This window comes from Camarhynchus parvulus, chromosome 6 (assembly GCF_901933205.1).
Source record: "Camarhynchus parvulus chromosome 6, STF_HiC, whole genome shotgun sequence".
Classification (NCBI taxonomy): Eukaryota; Metazoa; Chordata; class Aves; order Passeriformes; family Thraupidae; genus Camarhynchus; species Camarhynchus parvulus.
In genome coordinates this window covers 1,907,133-1,926,044 of record NC_044576.1, presented here as the reverse complement: position 1 = coordinate 1,926,044, position 18,912 = coordinate 1,907,133, and the positions used below count along the sequence as shown (strand labels likewise).

General features: G+C 45.7%; 1 protein-coding gene across 4 annotated transcripts in view; it reads right to left on the bottom strand.

The window, feature by feature from the left end:
• CTNNA3 (catenin alpha 3) overlaps positions 1-18,912 on the bottom strand; it is a 415,145-nt gene that overhangs the window by 6,575 nt on the left and 389,658 nt on the right. For 3 of the 4 annotated variants that reach the window (XM_030950971.1, XM_030950975.1, XM_030950974.1), the window contains 2 exons: positions 15,798-15,903; positions 9,139-9,273 (listed from right to left, as the gene is read on the bottom strand). In XM_030950971.1, coding sequence (XP_030806831.1) covers positions 9,139-9,273; positions 15,798-15,903 — 241 coding nt within the window. The remainder of the gene's footprint in view (positions 1-9,138; positions 9,274-15,797; positions 15,904-18,912) is intronic. The other variant, XM_030950972.1, reaches the window with a different exon arrangement.

The window sequence follows — 18,912 nt, the reverse complement described above, 5'->3', positions numbered from 1 at the left end:
GCCTAAGACTGAATTTGTATTTCTTTGACAGCTACATCTGAAAGTTACATAAGTTCTACATTTTTGTGGAGAGCAGTGAGTGTCTGAGTAATGCTGCATTTCAGGGAAGGAGTCCTTACTATACTGTGCTTTTGATTTTAATCCTGCTTTTTTACTAGGTGTAGCTAATTGCTGTTTTGAATTATTTTATGGTTCTTTCACTAAGATTGCTACATAAAATAGTCATTTAATCCCTTAAGATTAAAAGTAGCCAAACAATTAAAAAAGAGTGAAATCTCCATTGTTGAAGGCACTGGAGTTTGTACTGGGCCTTGGCCAGGATTTGAACACCACTTACTTGCCTGCTTTTCTGAGCCTCTCTTTTCCCCCACTCAGAGTAGTGTTAATTTCCTTTAAGTGGAAAAGGAGATCTTGGTCTGTCTGTGGCACCAGGAGAGAGGAAAGCCAGGTGTCCAAGAAAAGCACAGCAAAGCTGGAACTGGAAGCACTCGGTTACCTGCCATGTGTGCTCATGCAGCTGAGAGATGACACACAGAACCTGTCACAGATTCAACCCCAGTACAGTTTAGATGGGAAATGAGCCAAAGGGAGCCTTGCCATTGTGATTTTTTCTCTGGGAGCTGTTCCCTCAGTGTTTTGCTCACCTCTCCTTCACCATGCTCTCACTCTGGGATACTGGAGAGGTTTTGTCCCCATGGACGTGGCCTAAGGAAAACAGCTTCACTGCTTGAGTTTCTTTTCAAGGAACTGAGTTTTCCTAGAAACGTGGCTGTTCCATTGGTTATCCATGTTTGTGTGTCCATCCAGTGACTGCACTAAACACCTCAGGGGTGTCTGGGGTCTGTTCCATGTTTTACCCATTTTTCAGGTGGGGAAATTGAATCTAATGGACTGAAAACTAACCACTACCAGAGTCTGCTTCAGGCTAAGCAGGATTCAAAGGGCTGAAACTGAGTTCTACAGTTAGGCCAGGCCTATGTCCAAGTTAAATGATAAACAACTTACATTAAGGGCTGCAAAATTGTTCCTGTGCAACACCATAATGGAGCAGATGCTTAGCCAGGCAGACAGCTCAGTCTCTCCCCACTCCTGCTGCTTTCACTTCCAGGGAGGATTTTAAAGATCTATTTTAAAAACAGGCCCTTGAGAAAAAGAACAGTGGCTTAATGTAAATCCTTTCCTTACTGTTGAGGAAGAAATTGAGTGTTTGGTGCAATAATATTTTACATACACTGAGGGTAAGAACTATAGGACACATCCTGATTTTGCTAATTGCCAGAGCAATTATTACTAGGAAAAGTTAGCTGTCCTTTAGTGTACATTACCAGAAATATTTCCAACTCTTTTAAATTAGTTTTTCTCAGTAGATGCAGTTTAGAATGCAGTAGTAACTGAGCTCTCTGTAAGTGACTGACAGGAAAATCTATCCCTTGCTTTGCTTCCCAAGGCCAGGATTTCTGTATCCACACACCTGCCAGCATACACTAGGCAAAAGCTAGAAAGGTATAGTGTTACTAACTAAAAAAACCTGAGTGACACAGGTTTGTTAACTCTCAGCAGAAGAAAACTTGTGTCAGCTCTTGGGGGTTAATGTCAGCTTTTAGAAATTGAGCAGTTCAGTATTTTCAGAGTCAAATACTGAAGTAAGTCACTTCATGCATGGTGTGAAGCCCTACAAGTAACCTCCCCCCCCTCAAACAGGCTGAACTGAGTTCTCAACAAGCACCAAGGAGCAGCAGCAGCCAGGAGAGGCAGAGTGGCTGAGCACAGAGCAGGAGCTGTGCCCTGGTGCTTGGGGGCACGGCTGTGTCAGAGCAGCCACTGTGGGTGTGCAGCAAGGGAAAAGGGATGGGACCCCCAGAGTCACAGCCACGGCACAGGAGTGACCCAGGTCCTGCAGCGACTCCAGGGCTGGCAGGGCAGCCCCTGCTCCAGGGTGACTCCCAGCTTGCTGCTCTTAGCCCTTTGTTCCTTCATCCAGTCCTGTCAGGGCCCCAGCAAGGCTGTTCTGCCCATCTCACTTCTCTTCCAGGGGAAAGCACAGCCAGACCCTAGAAGGAGCTGATAAGCCCCGCTCCCATCTCGTGCCCTGCCTGAGGGGCAGCTCCTCTCCAGCAGCAGCTGAACCCCTTCCAGTGGTGAAGGTGTGGGGCTGTTTGCCAGCTGCCACAGCAGTGCACCTTGGCCAGGACAGCCTTTTCCTGGGCTGTGGATACTCAGGGATGGGGACTGTGTCAGCCAAAGGCCTGGGGGCCGACACTCTCCCTTGCATTTTTCTAACTTCTGGCTTACAGCTTTGCCTCTGTTTTCACCTGTGGTTCAGCCCTCAAAGCTGGAACACATTCATTGCAGTGTCATGCTGGAAACGTGTGATTTAACAGGCCCAGGAACTTAGCAAGGGAAACAGATATTTCAGTCCAGCCTTGGAGCATGAAGTTAGACACATTAAAGCACCTCCATCTGGCACAAAAGCAGCCTGATGTCAGTGTTTAACTTAAAGTCTGGCTCTTGAGATACCAGGGGGAAGAGCTGAAGATATATGAGACATTTGCAGGAACAGCAAAGGGAAACAGCCCTTAGTGCACAGGTAAGGCTAGCCAGCCTGGGGTGGAGGGGGAAGCTTCTGTGCCAGTTAGCAAATTCTGGGATACTGGGACTCTTGTGAGTTTGCTCTTCAAGACCCTTCCTTTTTAAGGCCAAAAAACTGTCTCTCTTGCCAAGTACAATATAAAATGAAACATAAGCAGATAATGACTGTAAATAGCATAAAACAGAATTGCCTGATGAAAGTAATGGAGTGCAATATTAACATGTAAGATATGTTCATTTTCTGCCCTGTGATATAATTCTCTCAAAGCCATTGCTGGAAAAAGAGCAAACTGGCAAGGTAAGGTGCAAGCCTATTGCTGTGCAGTGCTTGTAAGTGAAGTGTCAGCTTATCTGCATAAATGAATGCAATTACTGTTGATCTGCAAATGTTACCCCATTATTTTATGCCTGAAGAGGCCCCAGTTTAATTAATAGGAGGAAATGTCCATTTCCTATTTAATCACTCCTAATGAAGACTTAGTAAATCCTCACCATTTGGACTTGTGCATCTTAGAACCTGACAATGCCAGTACTCCCAATATTGGGTAGGCCTATGGAAGACTAAATAGTGAGCAAGGAATTTTTAATGAATGAAAATAACAGAACTGCAATGAATGGAGACCAAGAAGGTGATGATCCACAGCTCTTCCTCTCTTTTTCTGTACAGGACCCCCTCTAACCTCCATAATGAGGAGCTGACTAGAACGAAAGTACCAGAGCTTGGGAATGGACAGTGAGAAAGGCAGACTACAAGCGTGTGTAGCCAGAAGTCCAAAAGCCTCTAAACAAGGAGAGCAGTGAGAAGAGCTGCCAGCTGGGAAGTCCACAAAGCATCCCAGCTGCCCAGGGAAAGTGGCCTAAATAACCTCCATGGATGCTACAGCCAGGTATGAACTGCAGGAAGAAAAGCCCCAGGGTGGGGGGGGCTGAGCCCTGCAGCAGGGCAGACACGGGCACAGGGCACACCGGTCACAAACGGCTGAAGAGGAATGAGCTGGGTTTATGGATTTCAACAGTTTTTCATATGCATAATGCTCTTTGTTGTCATTCCATGCTGGCAGCCAGCAGCACCTCCTCCAGTGCAGATCATGGAGGTGAGAACAGAGTTTGCTGCTGGCAGAGACAGAGCTGCCCTTGTGCCACGGCACTGCCACCCACTGCTCCACAGTACCACCCAAGGTTAACCTGGAGCACCAGTTTAGGGCTCCTTTGGTTTAGGGATCCTTGCTCACCTCAGCATCATCCAGGACTGGTAAGACAGCGACTGTGGCTGCTCTGTTTCAAGAAGACAGTTCTTTCTTTTGCCCCTCTGCAAATACGTGACCCTACATCCTCTGCTTTTCATCCCTCCCTTCCTCTCTATTGCTCCTTAGGCTTCAAGAGAGGCTGGTTATTTTTTTAATGAACTGCTACTCTTGTGAGAAGGAATTTTCCTTGAAGGTGATTTAAACCCAAGATCCTTGTTCTAATGGTTAGAGAAGGGAGGTGTGGGGTGAATGTAAGAGCCATCTCAAAGCAGTGCTTTTATGTGTGGATTCCACCAGCTGCTACTCAAGGTGGGTTTGTCACTGTGGAAGTTGGTGCTGACCCATCTGAACATGGAAATGTGTCATTTCTCACAGGAGAGGAGCTTCCCCCTCAGCTTTTGTGCTGCCAGATGCCTGTCCCAGCTCCTGGAGGAGGTGGCAGATGAGGGAGGGACTGTGAGGAGCCAATGCCAGCCAGAGAGGGGAGGATGCCCAAGGACCAGGGAGGTCATTCCTGCACACACCTACATGGATGCAGGGGGGAGCAAACAATGGGGAAACCTGCATGATTATTTCCTAATGCTCTTTCTGGTAGATTTCTTTTCCTTTAGCAGATCTTGACTAACCAGTGGATGGATTCAGTTTTGGGTATTTGGAGACTCATAAGTTTTTTAACTTAATGCACAATAAAACCTTCACTATCTGCAAGGGCTTGCTGTCTCCTTTTCTGATTCTCATTCAGACAAGATCAGGACTGGGGAGAATAGAAAATATAATCCTATTCCAGCTACAGTTCTGATTCCTGTTTAGAATCTGTTCCTGATTAGAACTCCATTTTCTAATGGAGTTCTAATATTATTTTCTGGGCAGGGAGAAGATGGGAAGGGGGAGAAGAGCCTCTCTGCTGTCTCACACAGAACTTGGGTTTGTCATTTATTTCAAGGCCAGCTAACCTAGGAATGTGATCGATTTCTAAAGCCCCCACATGGACTTTGAAAACTGGAACTTGCTCCAGCTTTTAAGAAAAGCAATTCTGTAACCTGCCCTTTTATACCACTAGTGCATTTCTCTCCTTCTCGACTGAGCAATTTATCTGCACAATGTAAATCCCACTATTCGTCTAAAACTGAAGCAATTAAAACATAAAAAGTTAAATTAAGACAAAAGGCCATCACTGGCTGGTTGGGCTGCAGTTTCAGATAACCACAATTTTAATTGCAGGGGGGCAGTTGAGCACAGTCAGTCACGAATGGCCTCCCCTTCCCAAGACACAGACCGGGGAGACTTATTTTCAATTTTCTAGAAATTTTTCATAACCACTGATGCCAACCATGTCTCCACTGTCTTTAAAAGGCCTGGGATGAGAGCACATGTCTCTTTTGACACTGGCTAGCAATCTGACTCTTTTCTATGTAGCACCCATATTTTTAAATTAAAAAAAAAATGAACACAGTCATTGCTGTAGCATTTTCTAAGATTATTTAAGGGAGTAGCAACCTTGCAGCATCTCACCTTGACTTCACAGAACACCCCCAAAGCCATTCAGGCCTCTAAACACGCTCTCCATTTCACGGGCTCCCAAAGGAAGCACCTCCCTGCCTGTTTACGGAGCTAGAGGGGATTGGTGCAGCGCACGGGGCGATAATCCTGCCCTGCTGAGGCTGTGCCCAGCACACGGGGCGATAATCCTGCCCCGCTGAGGCTGTGCCCAGCACACGGGGCGATAATCCTGCCCCGCTGAGGCTGTGCCCAGCGCACGGGGCAATAATCCTGCCCCGCTGAGGCTGTGCCCAGCACACGGGGCAATAATCCTGCCCCGCTGAGGCTGTGCCCAGCACACGGGGCGATAATCCTGCCCCGCTGAGGCTGTGCCCAGCACACGGGGCAATAATCCTGCCCCGCTGAGGCTGTGCCCAGCACATGGGGCAATAATCCTGCCCCGCTGAGGCTGCGCTCAGCACAGCACGGGGCGATAATCCTGCCCCGGTGAGGCTGTGCCCAGCACACGGGGCGATAATCCTGCCCCGCTGAGGCTGCGCTCAGCACGGCACGGGGCGATAATCCTGCCCCGCTGAGGCTGCGCTCAGCGCACGGGGCGATAATCCTGCCCCGGGTGAGGCTGCGCTCCAGCACGGGGGCGATAATCCTGCCCCGCTGAGGCTGCGCTCAGCACACGGGGCAATAATCCTGCCCCGCTGAGGCTGCGCTCAGCACACGGGGCAATAATCCTGCCCCGCTGAGGCTGCGCCCAGCACACGGGGCGATAATCCTGCCCCGGCTGAGGCTGTGCTCAGCACGGCACGGGGCGATAATCCTGCCCCGCTGAGGCTGCGCTCAGCACGGCACGGGGATAATCGCCCCGCGAGGCTGCGCTCAGCACAGCACGGGGCGATAATCCTGCCCCGCTGAGGCTGCGCTCAGCACAGCACGGGGCGATAATCCTGCCCCGCTGAGGCTGCGCCCAGCACACGGGGCAATAATCCTGCCCCGGTGAGGCTGCGCTCAGCACACGGGGCAATAATCCTGCCCCGGTGAGGCTGCGCTCAGCACAGCGCCAGGGACAGCAACGGCACCGCGTGGGAGGGGCTGGGGCAGAGAGGCAGAGCGAGCGAGACTGTGATTGGCTGCAGGAGCGTATGAGCAGGAAGCTAATTGGACGGTAGGCTCCATAGGCAGAGTATGAGCAGGAAGCTGATTGGACAGCAGGATGCATGGGCAGAGTGCGAGCAGGAAGCTGATTGGACAGCAGGAGGCGTGGGCAGCAGCATGGCAGCTGAGGTAGCCAATGGGTGCCCTTCTTCTGTTAAATTCTGTTAAGTCTCGGGTTGGTTTCAGTTCTGTTGGGTTAGAATTAAAGGTATGAAAAGGGAACGATTTCTACAATAAAGGATCTCCTTGGGATGCGTCAGGGGGTCCGTGTCGCTCTGTTCCCCACTGCCACAAACCCGCAGCTGGCTTTCTCAAGGTCTGGATGCACAAAGGACAAATTCTCGCCCTCCTTCCCTGAAGCAGGGCTAGGATCTATAGTCATGTCTTTGGGATTATCAATGAAGTTAAATTTGGAGTTTCATTTTCAGAAGTTAAAATTTTTGCACCAGACAGATTATGCACTGTTGACAGGAGCGACGCAACAAAAAAGGTAAAGAAAATGTGAGTATTCTACAACAGGAGGCAGAAATAGCAAGAACCAAACTTGGTTCCAACATTTGGCTTTACTGTAACCCACACTGGTCACAGAACTGCTTGTGAAAAGAAACAGGTAAGGAAAATAAACTTTGTTAATGTGCAGTCCAAGTGAAAACAAGCATTGGCTTCAGAAATTATACATGCAATTAAAATTATGTAACTGTATGTTCCAGAGGTTCGAACGTGGTGTCTAAATTACCATTTAAATTAGCCAGCACAAGTATCCTATAGAAATGAGTGTTTCAAATCTCACCTCAGCAACAAAGGCTCATTTCCAATTATTTATAAACCACATAAAATGTAATAATAGTTTTAGTGAAAGATAACTAGGGATAGGCAGGCCTAGAGACAGAAATAGGAATGTACAGATATTGATGGGTACAGACAGGGCTAGACAGGCACAGCGAGAGGCAGAGAGAGGTACGGAGAGGTTGACACAGGCACAGGCTGCTCTAGAGAGAGCTCTGGGTACAGACAGGTGCAGATAGCTACAGGCAGACATGGACAGGTAGAGAGACAGGCTGACAGATATGGACAGACAGACAGAGGTGCTGACAGATTTTGTCACGCAGAGGTAGATATTGACTATCTAGATAAAAGAAATTTTTGACAGGGAGAGGAAGTGACAGGTACACATAGACATTGACAGAGACAGGTACAGACAGAGCCTGACAGATTCTGTTAGATCCTGACATTCTCTAAGATTTTAGCAGATTCTGTTAGATTTTGGCAGATTCTGACACATTTTGACAAATTCTCTTGTATTCTGACGGATTCTGACAGAGATATTGGCAGGGCTGGAGACAGATCTTTGACAGAGATTTTGTCAGATATTGACAGGTACAGAGAGGGAGATATATATAAGGACAGAGAGTGACAAGTACTGACAGGTGGAGTAAGTGTAGATGGATAGAGACATGTACATATGACTAGTGATACATATAGATATAGGTAGAGATGTATATAGATGTATATAGAGAGAGGTGTAGATACATATAGATATAGACACATAGAGATAGGTTTAGACAGGCAGAGCTAAATACTGACAGGTATGGACAGGCACAGGTAGAGACAGGCAGAGATAGGTATGGTTTGACAGAGACATACAGAGATAAGTACAGACAGGTATAGGTAAATACAGAGAGCTGTGGATAGGGATAGACACAAATGGGTAACCTGAGACAGGTGTAGCTGGATAAAGACAGAGACAGGCAGAGATTAATACAGATAGGTACAGGCAGATGGAGGGACACAGAGACAGGTATCACTGGGGGTAGATAGGTATGGAGAGATACAGGCAGATACAGATCAGGATACACAGATAGCCAGGGATAGGTGCAGACACAGAGGAACAGCTGGGGAGAGAGAGATACAGAGAGTGAGCATTCCAAACAATGTGAGTGAAGTTCCCTTGAACGCCGTGCCATGTATGTGAAGGGTAGGAATGTGCCCAGTGTCTTACCTGGGTTTGGTGCTGTTTGGCAGATTTATATCTTGAAATCACAACCCTATGTGCTCCAGGCAGAAACACATCACAGAACATGGGAATGTGAAGGCATTTTATGGATGGCTATGCTGAGGCCAAGTGCATAAAAGTTCCATAAAAGCACAAAATGTCTTTTCCATGGCTAATGATACTTGGCTGTAAAGGAGCTAATAACTCTTAAAGCAAATTTAAGCAAAATCAATAAATTCACTCAGGAATCAAGTCACTTTGCTCTTCCTGTTATTTATTTCTGTAGACCTGTAGAATGTCTTGCAGCATTTTTTTTCTGGCCTGGAACTCCACCCCTGGATTGTTTTCATTGTGTTCAGACACACACATGAGCATATTCCACATATGTAAGCTAATGCACCTTAGAGTTCTTCAAACCACACTACTTCAGAATAACAGTGATAATGTGCTGTGAGAATTTTAAAAGAAAAGGTGATTGTTATTCCTTTAAAGCCAGAAGTCCTAAGTGTCACTGTCATAGATTCTTGCTGTTAAGTGAGTATTAGAAAAGAAAACAGGATTTGGAGTGACAGTGGAACATGCTGCAAGCACAGGAAAGCCCAGCTCAGATGTAACACCTAGTCTGACTAACAGAGTACTTGGTGCCATTTTTCTACTTACTGCAGACATGATGAGCTCTCCACCGAGATGCTGGATTTCTGCTTTAACCTGGCTGCAGATCTTGAGCTGGTGCGAGTACAGCTTGATCTGTTCTAGGTAAGCTAGCAAATCCTGTTTGCACGACTGGTCTGGGCACTGAAAAGAACAATAAATAAAGCACTTCAGTAACTGCTGATTCAGAATGATAGCTCAGGAATCACTGAAACTTCACTGGGGAGTATTCCAGTTGCAGACTACTGGAGCCTTGCTTTTCACTGCAGTTTATCAGGCTGCTAAGTTCATTCCTCTTGGGAAGTTTTTTAATCTATAGTTGGAAGCTCAGATGAAGCCTAAGATTCCCCACATGCGCTCTGTATTTAACATGGCTGTGCTTGCCTTAGCAGTATTTCTAAACATATCTTTAGTGTATAGAGTAATTACTTCCAGTCCTTAGATGATCTCTAAGCAAATACCTCTATAAACAGTGATGAGAGCAATCCAAACAGATTTCATGGGCTATGTAACCACACATGCAGAGACATGTTAACATCTGTATGTTACACTTTATCTTGTAACCCGATCTATGGGGTTTTTTTGTGTTCCATCCAGACTGTACTGAACTCAACCTGCAGATCCTCTCTCGCTGTGGGAACAGCAAAATTAGAATGTCTTATGGAAAAGTCACAATAAAAATGTTCAGTATTTTTAACAATACAGATTTATATTACAGGAATAAAACCAGGATTGCTGTAACCTAATTTTTTCCCAAAATACATGGAGTACTTGGAGTGCAGTGTTGCTCTGTGAGTACCAGGCCAGCCATGAAGGGCTGGGTATGAATTTGTTCTAAGGCTGATTCTCACTGCTCTGACAGAATAAAGGGACCTTAAGGGGAATGGTGAGCCCCTGCTGTGCTCCCACAGCTGCAAAGAGTAAGAGCATAAATAAGCACAAGATCCCTGCAGGCGTGCAGACATGGTGTTGGCCTGGGTGTGGTGCACACATGATAAATACAGCCCCTTCCTTTCGACAGGAAACTCTGCTCAGCTTTGCTTACTGGAAAAGCAAAGATACATCCCCACACACTGCACACTGTCAACAATCACCTGTGGTTTTATTGAATTGTGGTCAGTGGATTTAAATCCAAATCCACCAGGAGCCAGAAAAAGCACCAATTCTACTTAACTCCAAAAGTATTTCAGCTCCTGGCTTTGCTGAAGCAACAGTATGTGTTCAAAGGGCTGGTGTGACAATGCTGTTCTTCATGGCTATGCAATAATAGCAAGTTCATGCTTTAGACTTAGCAAAAGTAACAGTAAACAAGGAAGGTCAGAGTGTACAATTTTTAATTAATTAATACGACTTAACATCAGTCCTTACCTCATGTTCTGCTACATCCATTATTGTTTCCTGTATTTGGGCACAGTTTACAGCAAAACCAGAACATTTCCTTGACATGTTCTCTTTCTATCTGATGGAAAACTGACCTAAAATATGTTTTTATTTCTTCCTTATTAAGCACTGCTTTAAGAACTGCCCAAATCAGTATTTATGTAATAGTATCTCAGTGTTTAGAAAGCTGGAATACTCACTGTTTATTTAATTTAATTAATAAAAAACATACTTCAAGTAAAAGTACAATACAATCCCTTAGAGCATCACAACTCCTAATACCAAGATGGTGTGTATTCCTGGAATGACAGTCTTCCTCCTCTGTTTTTTTTCTTTCTCCTTAGTTACACTTTGATTTTATCCCTCTGGCCAGAAAAACTCAAGAGAAAGGTGTATAGGGTGCCAGTATAGTGCCTCATCCACTTCAAACAGTGACAACACCAATCACAGAAGTTCAGAGACAAGAATGATTACCATACAGTACTCTTTTATATTCTCGTGTCAGGCTAGTCACAGGTGCTGTCTCCCTTACACAGCATTACAGAAGAAATGGGTACCACTTTAGGAATGCTACAGATGATACACATCAAAGGCCAGGAAACTGCACTCAAGAACAAGACCTTGAGGTTCTGTGCAAACGCTTTCAGTGCCAGAATCATTCAAAAAAGTAAATGCACGGCATTGGATAAGAAAATTCTCCTGAAATGTAATTATGCAGTGGCATATTCACATATGCACTACCTGAGTAGATCCCGTGCATCCTTGCCCTGCCCCAGCCCAGCCAAGGCCCAGATGGAAGGAGGAAGATTGTACTGAATCCTGGAATTCTTCCTCCATTACAGACCCCAGCGGTCATTAACAGTGACTCCCAGGAGCACAAAACAAAGGAAATGGTTTTTAACATGCGGCTGTTAAATTGCAGAAATCTTTGTTACAGAATGGTGATATTAAAATTTTACATAAGCAGAAGAAATTACTGGACAAACAAATGGAAAATTATCAAGGACTATTTCCCATGTCAATGTACCATAACCGTATGTTTGGTTGTGTGAATTCTGGCATGGCTGCTGGAGGCTGGGAGCACCATGGAGTCAGGCCACGCTCTCCCGAGCTGTGTCAACAGCCAGTGTTACCTCCTGGCAGCAGCAGGGACCAGTGGATCCGTGCCTGAGCTCTGGCTCAGCGCTGCAGCAGAGGGTTGGCCAGCCAGAAAATGAAACCTCATGCCTTGTAGCATGTCAGATCAGCCATCAACAGATGCTAGGAACAAATGTTCTGCAGGGAGGACACTGCATAAGGAATCATCTACCTACTGCTCAGAAGCAGCTGGTACAAGCAGCACTTGCTCACCAGCAAAACCAAACACTAGGCTGCAACAGAAGGACGATCAATAATTCTGAGTTTCACCATCCCACAGTAACTGATGGTTACCAGTTTACTGCTGCACATTCCTGACTGGAGAGCCCACCTCTCATTCTGAGAGGTTTTTCCCCACACATCCTGCGGGCAGTGGCTGTTGCTGACAAGGGCTTTCTGTAAGAGCAGCATCAGAACTGACCTGCATCCCAAAGATGCAGTGCTATTTCACCCAACAGAATATCCACCAGAACACCCAAACAATGTGAGAAATTAAAATAATGCAGTAAGTAAAACCAGACTGAAACCAGCACTCGCCATCCAAGTGAAAAAGCCAGTGGCACAGCAGTTGCACAGGGGGTGTGAATGAACAATGCACAGGAGCTTCTGCCCACAGACCATTCTGGGTTTGCTTTGTTCTCACTTCATCCACTTGCTAACCAAGGCCAAAGCATTTCTCTATAGAATCCAAACCTGTCTTCATGGGGATCAATATTGGGGATAATCACACACCACCTTCTATAAATGTGTGCTGGGCACAGACAGGAGGCAGCTTTGCTGCTCCGCCCGAGGGGTTCTGTCACCCAAAGGGATTATTTACACAGTGCTTCCCTGACCACTGCAATTAGCTCTGACAAACAGCGTTCTGAATGAGCCCAGCCAGGGCCTGCCTGACTGGGAGTCCAGTGAGTGCAACACAGAGCAGGTTCTTAATACAGACCTCACTCTTCAGCACATTTCATCAACCCAGGGGGAGGCACTCACTGCCTTCATTATCTTAGGGCTTCCAGGTCACATTAAGCAGCAAAAATCTTCTGACAAAAGGAACAAAGAACAAAAATCTTCTGACAAAAGGGAACTCTCCTGCTAATGAATTTATAATGCACTTGTGATTCGTGTGTGTAAGTTGCTGTTGATGCTGTACCTGTGAGGATTTGGACCCTTGTTACTCTGAGCCATCCTAGAAGTGCTTGTGACTGTGGACTGAAATACAGCTGAGTTCTGCTGATTGTTCCACACTGTATGCCTTGCCTTCAAACATAGCAACAGGGAGCTATAAAAATCATATAAATCCTTTTTTTTTCACATAATAGAAATGCTACAGAATTTAATTGTTCGTAAAAGGCAACATGTGAAATACTCCACTAAAAAGTCCAAATGCTGCTCAGAAAAGCAATACTGGCACTCATGTTCGACTGGGTACCAAATTCCTGAAGGGCTTATCCAGTTTGGCCCAAATTCAGAGAACTGTTATTTGGTAGCCCAGAGGAATGTAAAGTTTATTTTATTTTAAGACCCCAGGAGTGCAGGGCATAGGAAACCTGGCAAAACAACAGCTGAGCAAAAGGAAATTGAAAATACCTTCAAGATTAAAAAAAACCCACCACAATGAGAAATGAGCTTTCTAAGTTAAAGGATAACTTGCACAGCCAAAAAAAACCCTTTTAAGCCTTCTTTCAACAGAAGTTAAAAGCTCTCTAGCCATGCAAGGAGTGAGAGGATCATACTAAGAATATCTGTAATAGGAGGAACAAAGCGAGATTCTCTTTACTAAATCTGACACCTACCTAGCAATACTTGCAATTGTGTTCACCATAACTGGAAAGGCTGCCTTGGCCCATCTTTTGATTTGTGTTTGGATTTTTCTATTTTAATGCATATAATGTAATGTAAAACTGCATCTAAAATCCAAGCAACGCCTGTAAGTAAGGAGTGTCCTTCAGCTGCACAGAACAAATCCCAGGGGTCAGGTGGCTCCTGGGGTCAGCTGGGTGCAAGCTCTGCGCGAGGACCAAGGCAAGGAGCTGGAGTGAACTCAGTAAATGGGTTACAATAGCCTCAGTGATGTCACATTTCCCAGCAGCTCTGAGGGGACACACGAATTATCAGCACTAGTGGTTCATGAATACTTTCTCCTCACACTGATTTGCTCATATTTCTAGGCTGGAGTCATTGTACTAATACAGCTGAAATCTTTCTTTCATAGAAGAAATATTTCAGTGAGAGTGGATTCCCTGTCCTAAAATCAACAAGAATTTATGATCCTTACTCAGCTTTGGCTTTGCTATCTCATCATTTTCTGCAGTGTATCAGTGACAGGTTTGAATTTTAATCAGTAATAGAAAAAATCTTGAAAGCAGCTGTTGTCCAGTGCTGGAAGAAAGTGTGTTAAGATCAGGAATTGGGGAATTCAGACATTTTACCTATTTTTTCCATAAATCTGATCACAACTGTATAGATACAAAATCGAAATTCTTTGTTATCTGGAATTCGGAGAGACACAGGACAACCACTAACAGACTGGTTTTGCTTCCTAGACAGTAGGAAAGCAAGCACTGAATATGAAAATAAAAAGTGAAGGGAGAAGAGAGAGCACGTGAGGGTGTGGAAACAGTGACTGTCCTGTGCTGCCCTGGACCTGAAAGGCAGCCACAAAGGAAGAAATGCTTCAGGTGTGACACCTGCACTCCTCTGCTGGTGTTGTACAGCCCTAAAGAGACCCAGCCAGCCTGGTGAGGAGGCTGCAGGGGTGTTCACGTGCCACTGCAGCTCCCCATGGCAGGCTGCTGAGTTACCCTGCTCCGGCTGGGCTCTTCTGGGGGAGGCTGAGCCATCTAAAAATCCAACAGAAATAAAGCCACCTTCCAGCTCTAACACTTGGCATTTCATGGTGATAAGTAACTCATAAGAGTTACTTAAAATAACTATAAATAAAAATTAAATGCAAAACCAAAAATCACCTTCAAGCTGCAGATTTGCAGAGGCCAAAACAGCCAGTGTTAGGGGTGGGGGGCAGGGAAGGAAAGTACAGGAAAAGTGTGGATTCTGTGACTCTGCAGAGGGTGGAGAACAAAGCATTCTGGAGCCAGACAAGTCTGTCCTTCCTAAGCTGGTGCTCAGAGCAAGCACCTGCCCAGAGCAGCCGAGCTCTGTGCCAGTGCCTCCATGCTGTGCTCCCACAGCTCACCCGGAGCAGCTGCATTGCTGCTGGGTAATTTCCCCAGCTCAGTCAGGAGAGGATGAGCCTGCAGCTCTGCACTGCTGCCTGCACAGCTGGCTGCCTTTGCCTGGCACAGAGCTCATGCTCTCCACAGGGGCTGGCCCCCTGCTCTGCTGGAGTAGGAGTGGGAAGGAAGGTGACACACAAGGACCTTTCAGTGTCCCACCCCCTGCCAGTGAGCAGTGTGCAGGCAGCTGAGGGGGAGCACGGCCAGGACAGGTGACATGAACTGGCCAAAGGCTCTTCCATACCAATTCCATGGAGTGTCATGGCCAGCACGGGGGACTCACCTGGAAGGGGCTGAATGCTGTTCAGGGACAGGCTGAGCATCAGCCAGCACATTCTTTCTCTCTGGTCTCAGTCCTCTGTCCCCCTCTCTTTCAGCATCAATATTAGTACTACCACTACTACTATTATATTTTAAATTAGTAAACTTTTATAACAACCCATGAGGTTTCCTTTTTTTCCAGATCCAGGAGTAGGTGACCGAGCAGCTGCATTGCACTCAGTTGCCAGTTGGGGTTAAAGCAGGACAACAGCTTTTTATACAAGTATTTATATACATATGCCTTAATATGGTAATAATTACTTACTTAGTTAATTAATTAATTAATTAAAGCAGCCATGAATATATATATTTTTTAAATGTGTGTCTATATACATGTTCATATATATTTTATGCCTAAAATGTTGCATTCAGAGCTTAAGGGAGCTCACAAATATTCAGGCCCATGTGCAAATGCATGTGCAGATGGATGTGTGTACCCAGACACGTGTGATGTACGTGCACATCCCTTTCAGGTGTACATGAACAGACCACTGACACACGCGGAGAGGAGGATGCACAGGGAGGCTCAGACTCCTGCAGCAGCCCCTGGGAGGTGCTGGGCTGTGAGGCTGAGCAGGGCAGGCTCCTGCAGTGCCACCTCACCTGGTCAGCGATGAGCCGCGCCAGCACGTCCATGCGCGAGCCCGACTCCGAGATCACCTTGGCGGCGTTGATGACATCGGCCGTGTGCTTCAGTGGGCCTCTTCCCCTTCAGAGAAGCACACACAAAATAAATCACAGAATAATCACAGCCCTGCAAACTAGCTGCAGAACAACTCAATTAAAGAGAGCAATAATCCATACACAAGTGACAGTAATTAAATCCTCCCCCAAGTGTTTTCATGTCCCACAAATTTGTACTGTTTGGCATCAACAGGATGCAGAAGCACCAGAAAGAAGTTACAGTTTCTTCATATTGGAAGTACGACCCATGCCAAATCCTGATTTTAAGAAATTTCTTGGGCAGTTTGCTACTCCCAGAGTTATATGAGGTTCCTTTCCATTCCATTTTCTAGTAATATGTTCCAAGGAAGTTCAGCTCGGTGTATTCTGAGAGCCATTATGGATATCTGGTCAGAAAAATAGCAGGGTTGGTTTAGTTGGGGTTTTAAAAATGTAATTGGTGCACCCACATCCAAACAGAGATGTATGAACAGGGCTGCACATCAGCTTACACCTGCCACTCAGAACACAGATATGCCGTATCAGAAAAATACTTCCCAAACAACTAGAAAATTTCCTCAGAATTTCAGTCTAGGAAAACAGCCAAATTCTTGTGAACAGTCTGCCAGAAAGTCAGACACTTTCTGTATGGCCCCTCCCAAGCTGCTTTAATGACAGGAGAATGTTTCTAAGAGCTAAAAAGTAAAATGTGGCTACTTGAGGCAGGAAGTATGACCACCCTTCTCTTCACATTTGCTTGAGCCTCAGCCTCTTTAATGCTGAAACACTTCACCTGAACTAAAATCAACACCTAATTGTACTTCATGCATGTATAAAGGGAGCAATTCTGCTGAACTCAGCTTTGCCTTCCAACATCTTTGCCAGGAATACTTCTAGTTTCACTATGTATTTAATTTCCAAACACCCTAAATCAATTTACAAGTTCTGCACTGGACAAAGGAAGTAGACAACATGAAAAAAATTGATGTAACTCTTTGTTCAAATGAGAAGACCTTTCTCCTCCAAGTCAGTATGAATTTATGTGTAAAGAGCATTCCACTAAAAAAACTCATTTAACCTAAAAATATTATAGTATGGACCTGTACCAACACTGCAGTCAGGAAATGACAGTGGGGACAACACAAGATGACAGATAATGTTTAATCTCTTCTTGATTAATCATATTGCTCAGCAAAGAACTGTAAGTTCTTGGGGGAAAGCATACTTTACAGTTCCTTATTCTCAACTTTGGAACCCTACAATTGGAACACCTAGAATCCAGTATTTTACACATCACTGTTCCACAGAAAGGCACCTTCTTGTTATGGCAAAATATGTGGGGAATGAATTTGCAAATGCAATCCCCTGAATCTAGGATTGAGAACTTGAGCCCTCACCCATATCTTCCATTTGCCTTTCCTGGTCTTTTCCCTTTGAATCCTTTGTTGTTGAATCCTTAGGCCCAATTCTTTTGTGTGCCTACTGACCCTTCCCTCCATTCCAGGCCACTGGTTCATTGTTATTTGCACTGCAACAAAGGCCAGAGGTGTGTCAGGCATCCACAGCACATCCTTTAGCTGCTCCACAAACTACCAGCAGCCCAGCACCCTCCTGGCAAGGTCCAACCCAGGACCAGCCCAACAATACCAAAGGTGAACACAATCTTGGATTAAAACAGCTAGCAAAGAAGAGATGGCATGAACAGTTCAAGCCATTGCTGCTTAGGTAGTTCTTGAACCTGCAGCAGCTTTGCTGACATTTGAAGCTAGCTTTGAGGGTAAAGTTCTCCAATTAAACCAGGAATTTCCTTGTACCCTCAGACATCTAATGAGAATGAAATAATTCCACCCCAAAAAATTACTTCAGAGAAATGAAAATGAAGTGTTACTTTTCACCACAGACATGGCCACCTTCAGAGCCACTAGAGGAGCACTCAGCAATGACAGTTCTGGAGATTTCTGCCCGACATTATTCAAGTTCTCCTCTACAGCCCCTAAGAAATGTGGGGTGTGATCCCTCTGAGCTTTCAGCCACGGCTCAGTCTTGATATAAATGTTAAATACCCAGGAATGCCTCAGCCTTGTGTCAAAATGTGCTGAATCCCCAGCACATTAAGAAGACAAAAAGAAAGCTCCTTTGCTACACCACCAAGGACTGTCTGTGCTCCTTTTTTAACCTTCATGAAAAATCCAGAGCCTTTGATATAAAGCACAGGCTTAGCTGCCTTACAGTATAGCATAATAAGCCATTAGTCCCAGTTTATGATGCTGGGAAATTCTGAGTATTCTGAAAAGATTATTTGGGAAAGTACACCAGATCTGCTGAATCACTGGCCAAATGGAAGAAACAGAGAAGAAAAAAAAAAAAACAAAACAAAAGAGGATGCTAGTTCAAGTGCAAACACTAAATTTTGACCTAAGTAATCTTCTGATTAGAAAGAGAGTCCCTATAGCATTCCTGTACAAAGCCAGAGGGGCTGTTTCAGCCATCAGTCTGAACAGGAGTCCCTGAGGCAGAGCTGCTGGGAGAAGAGCAGACAGCACACCGAGGTACACACTCCAATAAAAGCCTACACAAAGCCTTCCTGCAGCTTTCCCTGTTTTGGTAGGGCTGCAGCTCTGTGAGGGTTTCCATGAAGGAAGCTTGGACACACGGGGAAGCTGTGCAAAAAGGATGATTACATGTCATAAACATAAGGAGAGACAGAAGGGTTTACATCCACAACAACCTGGAACGTTGGAGTGGGGCAAAGGAGGAATGCTGAGTGAGAGAGGCTGTGGGACACACGGAGAGCCCTTGAGGGGCTGCAGGGCTGAGCTTCAGAGCTGCCCTTCCGGAGGGGCAGCCTCGGGCTGTGGCACCCCTGCCAAGGGGCCAGAGCAGCCGTGCCTGTTCTGAGGGTGGGACTGCTCCATGCTCTGCTGCGGGCTCTGCAGTCCTGGGATTTTATTGTTTGAAATTCAACAAGGAGTTGCAGGGGTTTTGGTGAATAACTACCAGGTTCAACGCATGTTGCCTTCAAATGACACCAGTGCAGCTGTGCACTTTGTGAATT